At 53.7% G+C, this 13,272-nt stretch overlaps 1 protein-coding gene across 3 annotated transcripts; it reads right to left on the minus strand.

Annotated features, from left to right (window-relative positions):
• Positions 1-321: 321 nt before the first annotated feature.
• IBSP (integrin binding sialoprotein) lies at positions 322-13,272 on the minus strand. 3 transcript variants are annotated; one of them, XM_080369956.1, is made up of 7 exons: positions 6,687-13,272; positions 5,529-5,593; positions 5,398-5,448; positions 5,216-5,287; positions 4,970-5,026; positions 2,842-2,943; positions 517-2,523 (listed from the first exon to the last, which is right to left on the minus strand). In XM_080369956.1, the coding sequence occupies exons 2-7, from the start codon at positions 5,580-5,582 to the stop codon at positions 1,951-1,953; spliced, it is 909 nt and encodes a 302-aa protein (XP_080226082.1). In that variant the 5' UTR covers positions 5,583-5,593; positions 6,687-13,272; the 3' UTR covers positions 517-1,950. The 3 variants fall into 3 exon arrangements, with proteins under 3 accessions (XP_080226083.1, XP_080226082.1, XP_080226084.1); XM_080369957.1 differs by lacking the exon at positions 5,398-5,448 and having other exon boundaries at positions 322-2,523; XM_080369958.1 differs by lacking the exon at positions 2,842-2,943 and having other exon boundaries at positions 1,700-2,523.

Raw genomic sequence — 13,272 nt, forward strand, 5'->3', positions numbered from 1 at the left:
CACCAGCACCATAGGGCGGCACTGGCCAAGCTGAGAGCTGCTGCCACACCGTAACTTCTGGCACTTGCTTTGTGGGTTTCAACCTCAGCCCTCACCGAACAAGTGCAAAATACAAGTGTAGTAAAAAAAGAGAGAGAGAAAAAAGGAGTTTTTTCATGCACTGCTTGCACAGGTCCCTTCGAGCCCACTTTTGCTGCGGGAAGGTGCTACCAGGATGTGCATGACGTACATACTCTCCTCCTGCCCTCTTCTAGCTTTGGTGGTATTGCTGGGTCACCTATGCACATGGCCGGGGGAGGGGGGGTCCCCCTCCTGCGGCCAGCCTGGCTCAGCCACTCCCTGTGGTGATAGTGACAAATGCTCCCATTCCACCCACCACCCCGTCCCGACCCAAACCCTGGGAGCAGGCACGACCATGCCTTAACACCAGAAATGCTTAAACCTTCAGGAACCAGTCTCAGGTGGGAACAAATCTCGGAGCCAGGAGGAAACTTGCCCTTTCTCCCTTCCCAGGGTGCCAGAGCCAGGTGCTGCCTGTGGGTCTCAGAGCAGCCAGCTGGTGCACCCTGGTTCAGGGAGGCAGAGCCCTGGCCGGGTGCCTGGGGGGGCTGACGCACGTGGGACTGGGCTGCACACCCTGTGGGAGCGAGACCCAGCCCCTGGCAGTGCCAGGGCCCTTTGTCTGTACTGGTTCCCTGACGTCTTTGGGCACCCCCTGGGGATACAGATGATGGGGCTCTTGTGTCCTCCCTGCTGGCCACGAGCACACGTGCCAGTGCCACCACAGGGATTTGGCCCTGGGGTGCCCACCCTGCAGGCAGCACCCCCTACCACCCCATCAGCTGCAGCTTGACTTTGGCACACAGAGGTGGTTTTGTACAGCGGCCGGAAGCTTCCTGCTGCGAGAATAGAAATTTATTTTGCAGTTGGACCTATATCAGGAGCTGAACACAGGTTTCCTTTCCAGGAATGTGAGGACAGCACAGTACCTACCGTAACCCATGCGTGAGGAACATCACTTTGCATAAATGGGGGCACCTTCCCAGAACTCAGCAGGATTTGGTCCTTCCCCATTCCTGGTGCTGACCCCCAATTGCCCAGGGCCATGCTCCCGTGGGGACGTAGCTCTGGGCATGGATCCTGAGGACTGCAAGCCAGGCATTCCCATCTCTGGTGCAGAAGGTGAGCTGGCACGCTGCTGTCACTGCGACAGCCCTGCCTTGCCCTGGAAATAAGGCCATGTGGCTGGGAGAGATGTGGACCATTTTGGGCTGCAGCATTGGTGTCTGAAAAATGTCTGAGGTGCCCAGCCTCAGTGGGACCCATATTCCTGGTGCAGGGATGCAGAAGAAAAGCTGTCATTACAAGGGTGTACATCTGCAGCTAGCGATGCATGGAAAGAAAAATCAATGCCTCTGTAATTATTACTGTTTTCTGGTGCGTGGTCAGGCCACGGGAAACATGCTACTGAGGAGTGGAAGATGTGGTAAAGTTATTGCCACCCACATATTGCAAATTCACGTCAACTCTAACGTCAAATTAGCAGTGACCCTAAAAATGCCCTTCCATTTTTCAGGGGACTCTACAGGGGCTTTTCTAGTTAGCTTTTCTGTTCCTCCCTCCTTTTGTGTGCATCTGAGCTGGAATAAAGAAATGTAACCCTGAGTAGCACGAGCACCTGTAGCCCCTCAGCCCACCAAGCACCATGCTGCCCTGCTGATCCCAGCACATTCAGTAGCAAACCTTTCATCACCAGCGAGCTCAGTTCGGTTGCTTTATTTCATTTCACTTTGTGAGATACAAAAAAGAAGCCTGGGACAGAGCTGGTGCGCCCTGCAAGCCATCTGGTGTCTCCTCTGGTATGCAGGGGCTGCAGGCAGCCTTTGGATGCATGTTCCTGAGTGGGATGGGGCAGATAGGGGGCACCACAGGGGCTGTCCCGCTGGCCGCTCACTGGCTGTAGTAGTAATCCTGCCCGTACACATCATAGCCATGCCCCTTGTAGTAGCCGTACTCGTCCTCGTAGGCCCGGTAGCTGTCCCCACGGGTGTACTCATCCTGCTCTCCATAGATGCCGTCAGTGGTGCCTTCATCCCCCCGGCCATGGCCCCCGGCTGTCACATCATACTCCCACTGCTCCCCAGCTGTGGTGGCATCTGTGGGTCCCCCATCTCCCGTGGTCGTTGCCTGGGACAGCCTCTCTTCATCAGTGGTGCTGGCAATGGTGGTGGCTTCGGTTTCTTCCTCTTCTTCCTCCTCTTCCTCCTCTTCTTCTTCTTCCTCCTCCTCCTCCTCCTCAGCCACACCAGTGCCCTCCTCAACCACTGCAGTGCCATTGCCAGGAGATCCATCTGCCCCCTCCGTGGTGTTAGTGCTTGTGCCATTAACACCATTCTCGTACTCAGCTTCTTCTTCTTCCTCCTCCTCCTCCTCATTCTCGTCACTGTCTTCATTTTCAGAGTCACCCCCCTTACCGGCAGCACTGTCCCTGCCCCCCTTCAGAGGCCCTTGGCAGCCCTTGCCCTGGCAGGGGGAAAATAACACAGCATTAGCTCGGTGTTAGGGGGTGGCAGCTTTTCGGTGATGTGGCACGGGGAAGGTGTGTGCACAGCCGAGCATCCCCCCAGCACCTTGCATGGCAAGGCTGCCTTTTTGGGGTGCCCCTTCTGACCCTCCCACTGGGCTAATGACCAGAGCTTTGCCCAGCTGGGGGCACCTTGCACAGCAGAACTTCAAACAGAAATGGGACGCAGAGCATGCCATGGGTGCAAGCAACCATGCAGTGAGCATACATGCCCTCCCTCCTCCATGGGTGCTCCCCTCCAACCCCCCAAACCACACCTGCTGGGGGGATGTGATGTCTCCTCCCAGCCCACCCTGGCTGCCCCCAGGGGCTGCTCCAGTGGGGTGGCCAGCTGCCTCGGTGCCAGCATGCGATGCCTCCTGCAGGGACAGGACAGGGCAGGTGGTCAGCAGCAGAAGTGGAAGGCAACCCTCCCAGCAACGAAAGGGGCACGCAACATCCCCAGACGGCATTTGAGCGCTGCTCCAAATCTCCTGCTTTCCCACGGGTCTCGCCCCAGGCTGAAATTGAGAAGCTGCAGCAGGGCAGCCTGAGCCATGCAATTAAGTGGTGGTGGCTGGAGTCGGGTGTTCCCATTCTGGCTACACATTTTGCTTTACAAAGCATCTAAAGATTTGCGTTTGAAGTTTCCTCTCCCAGTTTCCAAGAAACAAAGCAAGCCACAGGCGCACTGCATGCGAACACACTATGCAGCAGGTGTAGACAGCTGGTGAGAGCGTGACAGCTCAAAGCCAGTCCTGAGCCCAAAGCCCACCAGCAATGAGCCATCAACACTGCCTGGCCCCAGAGACCATGCAGCACAGCGGGTCTCTCAGCAGGGTGCGTGGCAGCCCACGCAGTTATAAAAAGGCAATGAATAACCCAAATGCCAGCAGAGCCTGGAGCAACCACTGAAGAACTGGTGGGGCAGCTCACTGTGTCCCTAGCCTGGGAGAAGCACCTTGCCACCAGCAGATGAACCTAGCTGGGGCAGGGAGACAGAGGGTTGCTACTGTCCCTGCCCTGGGCAATCCCTGCAGCTCATGCACCAAGACCAAGGATGGTCACCCTGGCATTTTGGGCCAACTTCAGACACTTAAAATATAGGTGCAACTGATGCCAGAGAAAACCCAGGCTGTTTTTCCTCTCCGCTGCAGAAACCATCAAATTACACGGTGCAGCTGGCTGTGCCGATGGGAGCAGTGCCCCCCATCTAGCAGCCAGTACCATGGTGCTCTTTACATACCTACAACTGACCTTGGGGCCTTTAATCATGATTTATCTTGCTGACCACCCCCTGCCCATGAAGGCACGCAGCGTCCCTGCCTGGGAACCACCACTGCTCTGGTGCCCTTGAAACAAAAGGGGCACCCCCAAACAGCAGCTGCATTCCTGCATATCACTTAATTTCTTCCTCAGGAACGAAATTCCCCCTTTGGCTGTCTCATCCCACTACTCAGTTATCCCTAGTGATTGCAGTGGTAGGGGAGAGCAACAGGCAGAAAGGGGCAAATTGCAGGGAGATGCCAGGTCTGGGGGACAGGGGCCACCCCATGCTGCACCCCAGCCCCAGGTGGGCCTCCAAAGGGGGTTTTAAGACCAGATGCCCAGGCTTATACCCCTGTTAAGAAAGATCCCTGAAATTAGCATTCAGTTCATTAAAAAAAAAAAAAAAAGAAAGAAAGAAAAAAAAGAGAGACGTGATTAGACCTGACACATAGGTTTCCAAGCATGCTGTATCCCTGTCTGAAAGCACCTGTGTGCCTTGAGACTACTGGATTATTTTTGAGCATTCGCAGCCTGGTGAGGCACAAGAGACCTTTGTGATCCCTGGAATTTAAATTTGGAGCTGGATGACTCTCACAAACACAGTGGTGCCCAAGCTCGCATTGCCCCAGCAGACCGGAGCAGCGTTAACAGCTTGGCTGGTACAAACATGCATTTCCCAATACAGCACCAGTTTGTGTCCCTCTGCACACACACGTGCAGAACATAACCCTGTTTTCCACAGCAATTTTATCAGCACTATGGGGGCAATGCATCCTGGAAGGGGGAGGTAAGAGGAGCCCCTAACAGTGCCGTTTGCCTGGCGTGTGAGCCTCCCTGTTTCTGCCCTTTGGCCCGTTCTGCTCCATTCTGAGCCACTGAAAATGGAAACCTGGAAAGTTTGCCTCAGGGTTGTTTGGTGCATCCTCCACCCATCTTCTTTAAAAAAGAAGAAAAAGGAAAAAGTATACAACACCAAAAATAATAAATAAAGCCCAGAGTAGAAAATCCAGTTGCATCCAGGGTGCAAGGCTGTGGGCGGTCAGCAGCCACAAATGCTAATGAGCAGAGACTACAAAACCAAAGAAAGTTCCTAAATTCTTGTATTTGTTTTGCAGGCTGTTGGTTTGCCGTACTCACCCCCCCTTCCTCCTCGTCCTCAGAGCCGTCCCCTTCTTCCTCCGATGAGTCACTGCCCTAAGGAGAGGGAAAACCAAGCCATAGGCGGGCTGGCAGGTCTCCATCGGTGTCACGAGCGTGACGGTCTGAGCCCAGCCCCGCAGGCCAGTGGCAGATGGGGAGCAGACCGTGCTCCCATCTCATTTGGGCCAGTATCTCTGCATCTGGTGGGCAGTGAAGCATCAGCAACGCCTCTGAAGCACCCACCTGGTACCATCGCTGCGGGGGATGCACATAGGCGTATCTGTACAGGTAATACCGGTGCCTGTTCTTGAATACCTACAGAGAGAAGGGGAAAACCTCAGTCTGGGGGCTGGGTACCAAAACGTCCTTGTCCTCAAGGCCAGCATTGCGTGGGGCTGGGTACGCGGGGGAGGGGGAGACCCTACCGCATTTTCTTCCGAGTCGTCTGATTTGGCTCGCCGCAGCCAGCTCTTGACCTGGGGGAAAGGCTGGGTTGGCATGCACCCCACACCAGCCCCGGCACAGCCGGGGAGTCCCCCCGCTGCCCGGCACTCACCGAGAAGGCGCACGCCATCCCCACCAGGCAGGCGAAGACCAGGGCAGTCCTCATGGCTGCTTTCTCTAGGAACAGCGAAACATGGCAAGGGTTTGCTTTGCAGCAAGAAAGCACCGTCATTACCCAAACCATACAGATGTATCTGTCCACATGGGTATCCGGCAACCAGAAAGGCCAACCTCCAGCCACCTCTCGCTGGGGTCACCCAACCCCTCCAGAGACCCAAGTCTTTCTTTTTTCTTTGAAAGATCTGCCTCAATTTCCATGAATACATTTTGGTTTTGCAAGGAGCCACAAAATACCAGCAGAGTGAGTTTCATCCAGTAGCAGACTCGTTGCTTTCCCTGAGCGGGGCTACTCACTCCCGCTTCCCCATTGCCTGCAAGTGAGTAGCAAAACCCAACCCCTGCCGGCGATGCGACAGGAGCAGCCGGTGGGAGCACTGCCCACTGCAGCCGCCCTCCCACAGCCCTGCAACCTGCTCGGACTCTGCCCAGGGAGCAACACCCCTGGGAACTACGCCACAGAGGGTTTAACCTCATTCAGGATAAATAAATCAGCAAATAGATGAATATAAACGGCTTCTACAGTCTGTAAGTGACAAAAATAGCAGTGGCAAGGCACCAACGCAAGGGTCCCCCTTAGGCATATCCAGGGAGAAGGTTTGGCTCTGGGCAAGTCCAAGCTGCACCCCCTAAGCATCAAAACCTGGCCTGCCCTTCTCCATCCTGGCCTCAGCAAGGAGCACGCCCGACCCTTCCCGCAGCACCTCAGCCTCCCTGCAGGGAGGGATGCTCCTGACATCCCCCTAGGCTCAGTCAGGCCCACTAACTTTCCTTTTTCCTACCCGTCCTACAGCTAAACCCACCATCAGCTGTGCTGAGGTTTGGGGGGAGTCGTTATTATATTTATCTGCACTTGATGTTTCCTCACCTTTGTTTAGCTCAGCCTAGAAAACAAGCTGACCGCAAGCTAACTTCCCTGGCCATGCTGCGAGGCTCTGGATGCTCATGCCCTCAAGTGCTTCATGAAGCCACAGATCCAGAAAAGGGCTGCAAGCAGCCTCCAGCCCCACCAGCAAGCTGAGCCCCTCCAACCTCCCTGCAAAAAGCGGATGGCAATGCACAACCCGGCTGGGAAAAGCAGCAGTAAGCTTACCCCACCACGGCACCAATGGCTACCCACAGAGTCAGCCGGCACAGATTTCCTCCTGCTGCTGCCCTGCCGGGATATAAGGTCTATTTTTGCCCCCCCACCCCCCCGCCCCAGGCAGTCACCGCCCTGCTCAGAGTGACGCCAGCCCGCCAGCATGCGCCAGAAAACCCCCAAACTTCAACACCGGCAGATTTGGTGCACAAACATAGTGCCCCACACCGCTGCCAAACCCAGGGAGGTTTGCACCGTGCCGCTTAATTGAGGGTCTGGCCTCAGCGGACTGGCCAGGAGGCCAAAGGGTATAATAACACTCTGGATTTAAATTAAAATAAATATTGGGAAATCTGTTCTCGAGGGGTGTCTACCTCCCTTTTTGGGAAATTCTGTTGCTGTTTTTTCAAGAAGACAAAAAAGACCAACCTCAAAGGCCTGGTTCCACAGTCATTTGTGCATAGCCATTAGGCAAAAAAAAAAAAGACTAAATCCAAACAAGTCTCTCTCCAGGCTGCCTGCAGAGGTGAAACTGGCCTTGGGAAGGGCAGGGAAAGCAAAGGGGACTCAGGTACAGGTGTCATCAGTCCCCATTAGCCCTCTAAGAGAGCCATTTCTGCCACAGTGATGCTACAAAATGCATGTCTGCATTGTTCCTTGTGCCCCCAGAACCACGCAGACCCACACAGGGACCAGCCTGGACCCTGGTCTCCAAACCCAGATATTCCCCAGCTGAAATCTGATGGCTCCGCACATGTCCCCAGCAAAGCAGAATAACTGCCTGGGGGGAAAAAAAATAAATGCCCAAACACCATTCCCATGGCTACCCAAAGCTCAGCGGAGACCTTGGTGGTAGGATACGGCTAGTGGTCAGAGCCCACCCCTCCTTCCCTGCACCTGACAGCAGGGGATGGGGGCACGCAGGTGCTGCGGCTGCCCCCCTGCACCGCCTCTGCAGGGACATCCTTTCTCCTCTCCCTATATTTATCATTTCCTGCCGTGATTCCAGCTGCCCAGTGTGCCACTGCTCCCTCTTTCCCTGATATTTCTCTCACTCATCAGTGACAGCCCCTCGGCACTCCTGCACACGCCTGGGCTGCAGCAGCTCAGGGGAACTGTTCCTTCACCAACGCAGCTTTGCTTTTCACAGGGCACCGAGAATTGCAAATCCCACCTGGTGCATTCAGCCCTACAGCCATCAGAGAGGGAACGGCGGGGCTGGGAAAACACATGCCTTCAAGCAGGTCAACGATGCTCAGGTTAGCCAGTGATAAAACTATGGTTATTTAGAGCAGAAAACCCCACTTTGCAGTGGAATACCTGAACACATATGTTTCTGCTCAAAACCCAAGGCTGTGGTTGCCAAAAGCCTTACCCATATCCATAAGGGCCCAATTTGAGTCTGAATTTGATTGGGAAGCAAAGGATTTCCAGTTAACCAAATTCTCAGGTTAGGACCAGAAAGACAAAGCTTTTTTGTTTCTTTTTTTTTTTTCCCCCCCCCCCGTTATTTTGTCTTCTTGCTCATCACCACATCACAGGTACATCATGGGGAGCTGCTAACTGCTGATGAAACACCATGTACATGACATGCTTTTGGGGAGGGAAAGGTCCCTTGCTGCCTTCCAGGGGTCTGGCAGCCCCGGCAGCAAGTCCCACCACAGGCCTGCCATGCAAAATGCTGGGGTGCATGGCACAGCTGCGCCTGCCCCATGGGCTTCAAAGCGCGGTGTGTCACGGCGAGGAGCCCTAATTACAAGGGAGGCCTGAAGCTGGCCGTGGTTTTCAGCTGGCGCCTTGGGCCAGGAAAACCCACACACACACACAAAGGGGGGGGGGAAAAAACAAAACAAAAAAAAAAAGCAAAAGCAAAAGCAAAAAAAAAATATTTAAAAAAGCAGCCAAGCGGTTTTCAGATGCCAGCACAGCAGCACTGTGACACCAGTGCTGTGAGGGACCCAGCGGCCCCACGGAGCTGGGGTGGCTGGAGGGGCTGCCCTGCTGGGGGGGTGATGTGGAGGGCATAGCACAGAGCTGCTTCCCGCTGCCCCAGCGCTGCCCTGCGCAGGAAAGCAGCGAGCACGTGCCCAGCTTTGAGCTTAAATTTCATCAGGGCTGGAGAACAGAGTGCTGGTGGAGGTGATTTTTAATGTAATTAAAAGCCTGCTGCTCCAGGCTGCTTAAAAAAAAAAAAAAAAAAAAAAAAAGAAAAGAAAACTGACTATAAAAGTGCATATTTCACGGAAGATCCCTAAAAAGCACCAGGATAATTAACGTGTGCCGAAGCGCCTTGCACAGCCAGCACCTATGTTTAGCTCCTGGGCCAGAGAGTGGGTGCTGCCTTGGCAGGCCACTGTCAGCACCAACCTCACAGCGCCACGCAGGGAGGCCAGCAGGGAAGTTGGCCCAACGTATCCAAAATGCTTCCATTTAAAATTATAATATTAATAATAAAATAGAAGTTTTAAAAAGCATCACATCTCAGGGTTGGAGCATTGGTCTCTTAATGCTTTTGCAAGAACTCCAGCTCTCCAAAGCAGCAGGGCTGGAGAGGTCATTTGATATCTGTTATTAAAAGTGACCACAGGATCTAAGAGCTTAATGAAAATAATCTCACCTTTGTAGATAAATAGCTGGAAACAAAACACGGAACAGCTCACCTGCCCCTGAGGGATGTGCCAATAGGTGACCGCAGCAAAACCCCACTTTTCAGGAGCATGCTGAGACAACGAGGCAGGCGTACAGCACGCAGCCCATGGGTGCAAACGCGATGGTTTCCCTTCTGCACTCCCATCAGTTTTTTAACATGTACAAATATGCTGCCGTGTTGCTCTTTACATGCTCTAGCGAGCGAGCCGGGGGTTAGGCAGGCAGCCCACTCCCCAAGCCCTGCGTGGGCACACTGCTGCCCTCACACAGCAGGCCATGACAAACCCCCAAGCAGCTGGTGCTGCGCCCGTGCCCCACCATCGGTCCTGTGACCCAACACTGGTGGGTTTGCACCAGCTGCCGGCACCAGCCTTGCACTGCAACCAGGTGGGCTTGCACCCAGCATGGCTCGGCAAGGGCACCGCACGTGGGTTTGATGTAACTGCCCAAGACCATGGAGACCTCATGGTCAGAGCATCCCTGTCTGGTGCAGGCTGACATAACTCCTATGTCCAAATGTAATTATTATTTTTGCAGGGTGGTAAATGAGCAGAGCAGCCTGCTCCTGTCCTGCCCTGGTCCACCATGGGGCCGAGGCTGTGGTCGGGGCTGCACTGTCCTATTTCCACGCCCTAGAGCTATTCTGGAAGGAAACCTCAGGGCCAAAAATAAGTAAAGAAAACAAAACCAGAGGGACACTTTGAGCATGGTGGGGAGAGGCCAAGGTGCTGCTGCAGCTAGGGAAAGGGGTACCCCTACCACACATCACAGTGGCTAGGGCACCTCTGCAATGGGGAGGGGGGCACCAAGAGGCAGAGCTTGTCCTGGCTCCCACCTCTCCCCGTGTGCTGTCAGGGACAGGAGCGTGTGCCATGGCCACAAACTGGGGAGCAAAGTGATGAGCAAGGGGAGGGCGCACCAGGAACAGCATAAAAATAAGGGATCCTCTCTCATCCCCCTTACCTTCCATGGCACAAACCCAGATGCAAATTAACGTCATCTGGGCAAGTGGCTTATTATTTTTTCGCAAGCAGCTGGTTTTAGAATAAAAGTGGGAGGGCAGAAGACCCAAAAGCACCATGTATGAGCCTCAGTTATCAGTACACAACCTTTACAGATTAACCTTTTGCAACTAAACAATTCCTATGATTTTCCTTTTGTTCTGAGGCAGGAAAGAAGATAAAGGAAATTAATTCTGTTTCCACACTGGGCAAAACATGGGCCATGAGTCACTCTCTAATGCGAGCGCTTTGAGGCAGCCTGAACTCTGGGGAACAGAAGCCCAGCAAACCACAGAAGTAAGGCCACAGCGTTATCACAAATCCCAGCACCCACCACCACCCAGGTCCTCTCGTGTTTGAACACTATTTGTACATCAGATTTCCTCTAGTTTTTTGCCTTTTTTGTTTTGTTTTTTTTTCAGGAGGAAGAAACAGTGCACCGGCTAAGAATGAGTTACCAGGACTGATCCCACCACCAGTCTGGCTGCCTCTACCCACGTGTGAGTGCCCTCAAACACAGCCACATGACAAAAACAGGAGGAAAAAAACACAGAAACCCCCCAAAAAGAGTCCATTTTCAGGAGGAGAGCAGGCAGAGCACCCAGGCTCATTGCAGAGGTACCCACTGGCAACCTGCACACCCAGCTTGGGAACTGAGCTCTCTGCCAAAGCCAAACCAGTGCTCCTGGGCAGTCAAACATCTAGACGGCATGAAGGCGTGCTGCTGCCCATGCGACACCAGCAGTGACTGCCTGCCTCCCCACCACTGCGCGCCCTGCTCAAACCTGCAAAATCCTGCGTTTGGGCTTTAAAAGTTGCCCTTTCCCGCAGAGGCAGAGCACGCTGTGTGTCAGCGCGGGTCCGCTGCGCTTGCGCTGGCTGTTTGCTATTGTGCACATACAGGGGTTGCACAACGCTTACATATGTGCCCATATATACACAGGCAAGTATGTGGCAGTTGCGATAAGAACCTTAACACTCAGGCACTCGTTTTATTTTCAAAATGTCAAAATTAAGAAAGCTTTGAAAGTTTTCATGCTATAATGAACCTAATTTTTGCTCTGCAGGTGAAACAGTATCACGTCTGTGGGACAAAAGAGGGCAGGTACTGCCTCCATTCCCCAGTTGCGGGTTCAGCTCCTACTTTCAGTCAACTGATCGAAACACCAGCTTTTTGCAGCTCTCTATTTCAGGGTGTGAAAACAGAAAAACCTGAACTGCAAACCACTTGCTCACATTGCAGCTTTAATGTTTTCACAGTGAGTTCAAGGGGTGCAGTACAGGTAGATGCTCAGGCTTGCACTTAACAGGCCATGCTGCGGTGCCTGACTCCTTGTAGCAGTGCCAGGGGAACCACAGAACCCCCAGGACCCCCGGGGAGGGTGGGGGGCATTATTTGCTATTGAGGTGCAGGGCAGTAAAGGGAGCTGGAAGAAAAATGTCCTCAGAGCATTTGTAAGGTTCCTAATATTTCAGGATTTCACTGAGGTCAGAGGCTGCTTTCCCACGGCGGAGACATTTCTTTTGTTCAGGCTGACGGCAGCACCGATTCCGTCAGAGGGTTTTTTCCTCCCCATTGAAAAGCGCACAGAAATGCAATCAAACTCTCCCAGCCTCACCATGCACTTGGCGAGGAGCAGTTCCCGTCACAGAAATCCATCACAGGGGGCACAGAAGAGACAATCCCATTGAATTGTTTCTTCCACAGATATTCCCATTTTACTAAAGACAAAAAGGGGCCAAGGAGAAGCCCTGCGGACAGCCATGGTGCTCAGCCTGCCATGGGAAGCCCAGGGCACTTGGCTGTGCTGCCAAAAAAACTGCTGCTGGATGGAGAGGTGCTCTGCGGGTCACGAGGGTCTCTCTCTTTCTCCCATCAAAGCCAGGAAAACAAGGGGGTTGAATAAATGCAGCCACCCCAAGTCCAGCTGCCACAGTCAGGCTCAGCACTTCTGGCTCCCACCACCTCGGCCATACCAGCTACTTATTAAAAATAGATGTTTCTCTTCTTAGAAAGGACAAAAAAATAAACATGAAATCTTTCTTTTAAGATGATGCAAACTTGTGTTTTCACAAACCCAAATGCAACCAAAACTATCTGCTCTAAACCCCAGCGCTGATTCCTAGGTATATCACTGCGTTCAGCTCTAGGGGCCACCCCCAGTGCGCAAAAAATGCCATGTGGGTGGGTAAGAAAAATGCATACATTGATGTGGTCATTTTTTATCCTTGCCTAATCCACGGGGCAAGCTGACCCTTATAACTTCGTCATGCAATCAGCCCAAAACTGGATGCAGGAACAGCTCCAGCAACAGCAGAGCCTGTGGTTGATCTTCCCAGCTGCTTTTCCTGCCTGCCCAACAGCAGAGACTGGGAGCACCCCCCTTGGATGCTCACCATGCACAGGCACATGCCACAAAAGCCAAACACATGGGTTGCTGCTAAAAATGCCTTAAAATCCTTCAAAGCGAGCATCATTTGGCCACGCTATCTCTGGCCATCCAATACCTGACCCTGTGGAGCACTGCCCACCACCGAGCCCCTCCAGATGAGAAGCAGGGCGGCCCCGTTCACACATGGATGAACGACATTTGACAGGGACAGCCCTGTGCCATGCATGTCCCCAAAAACCTGCCTGTACTTGCAGATGTGCTGTCAGGTGCTGGGCATATCCCTGCATCAGGCCAACGCGAGCGGTTCCCTCCCTGCGGCCAGGCAGGGAGGTTCCCCAGCGAAGAGCTGAGTCTTTGTCCCCCCTCCACCCCTCCCTGGTGATGCCTGGGAGGGATGGTCCTGTGGGAAGCCATCCTGGCCGGACCAGTGGGCAGCAGCCAGCTCTGGCACCGGCTCCCCAGCCTTTGGGGAGCAGCCAGCCAGCAAGAGGCAAATTTTGGGTGTTGTTGTTGGGGACATGCGTACAACCGCAGTGTGTCTCTAGGATGACATGC

Source organism: Falco punctatus (assembly GCF_963210335.1).
Source record: "Falco punctatus genome assembly, chromosome: 1".
Classification (NCBI taxonomy): domain Eukaryota; kingdom Metazoa; phylum Chordata; class Aves; order Falconiformes; family Falconidae; genus Falco; species Falco punctatus.

Excerpts from the sequence above, each read along its gene's own strand:
- IBSP (XM_080369956.1), bottom strand. The coding sequence starts at position 5,582 with ATGAGGACTGCCCTGGTCTTCGCCTGCCTGGTGGGGATGGCGTGCGCC. Across the intron at positions 5,027-5,215 it reads CCCCGCAGCGATGGTACCAG|GGCAGTGACTCATCGGAGGA; the intron begins GTGGGTGCTTCA and ends CCCTCTCCTTAG. Across the intron at positions 2,944-4,969 it reads AGGACGAGGAGGAAGGGGGG|GAGGCATCGCATGCTGGCAC; the intron begins GTGAGTACGGCA and ends CTGTCCCTGCAG.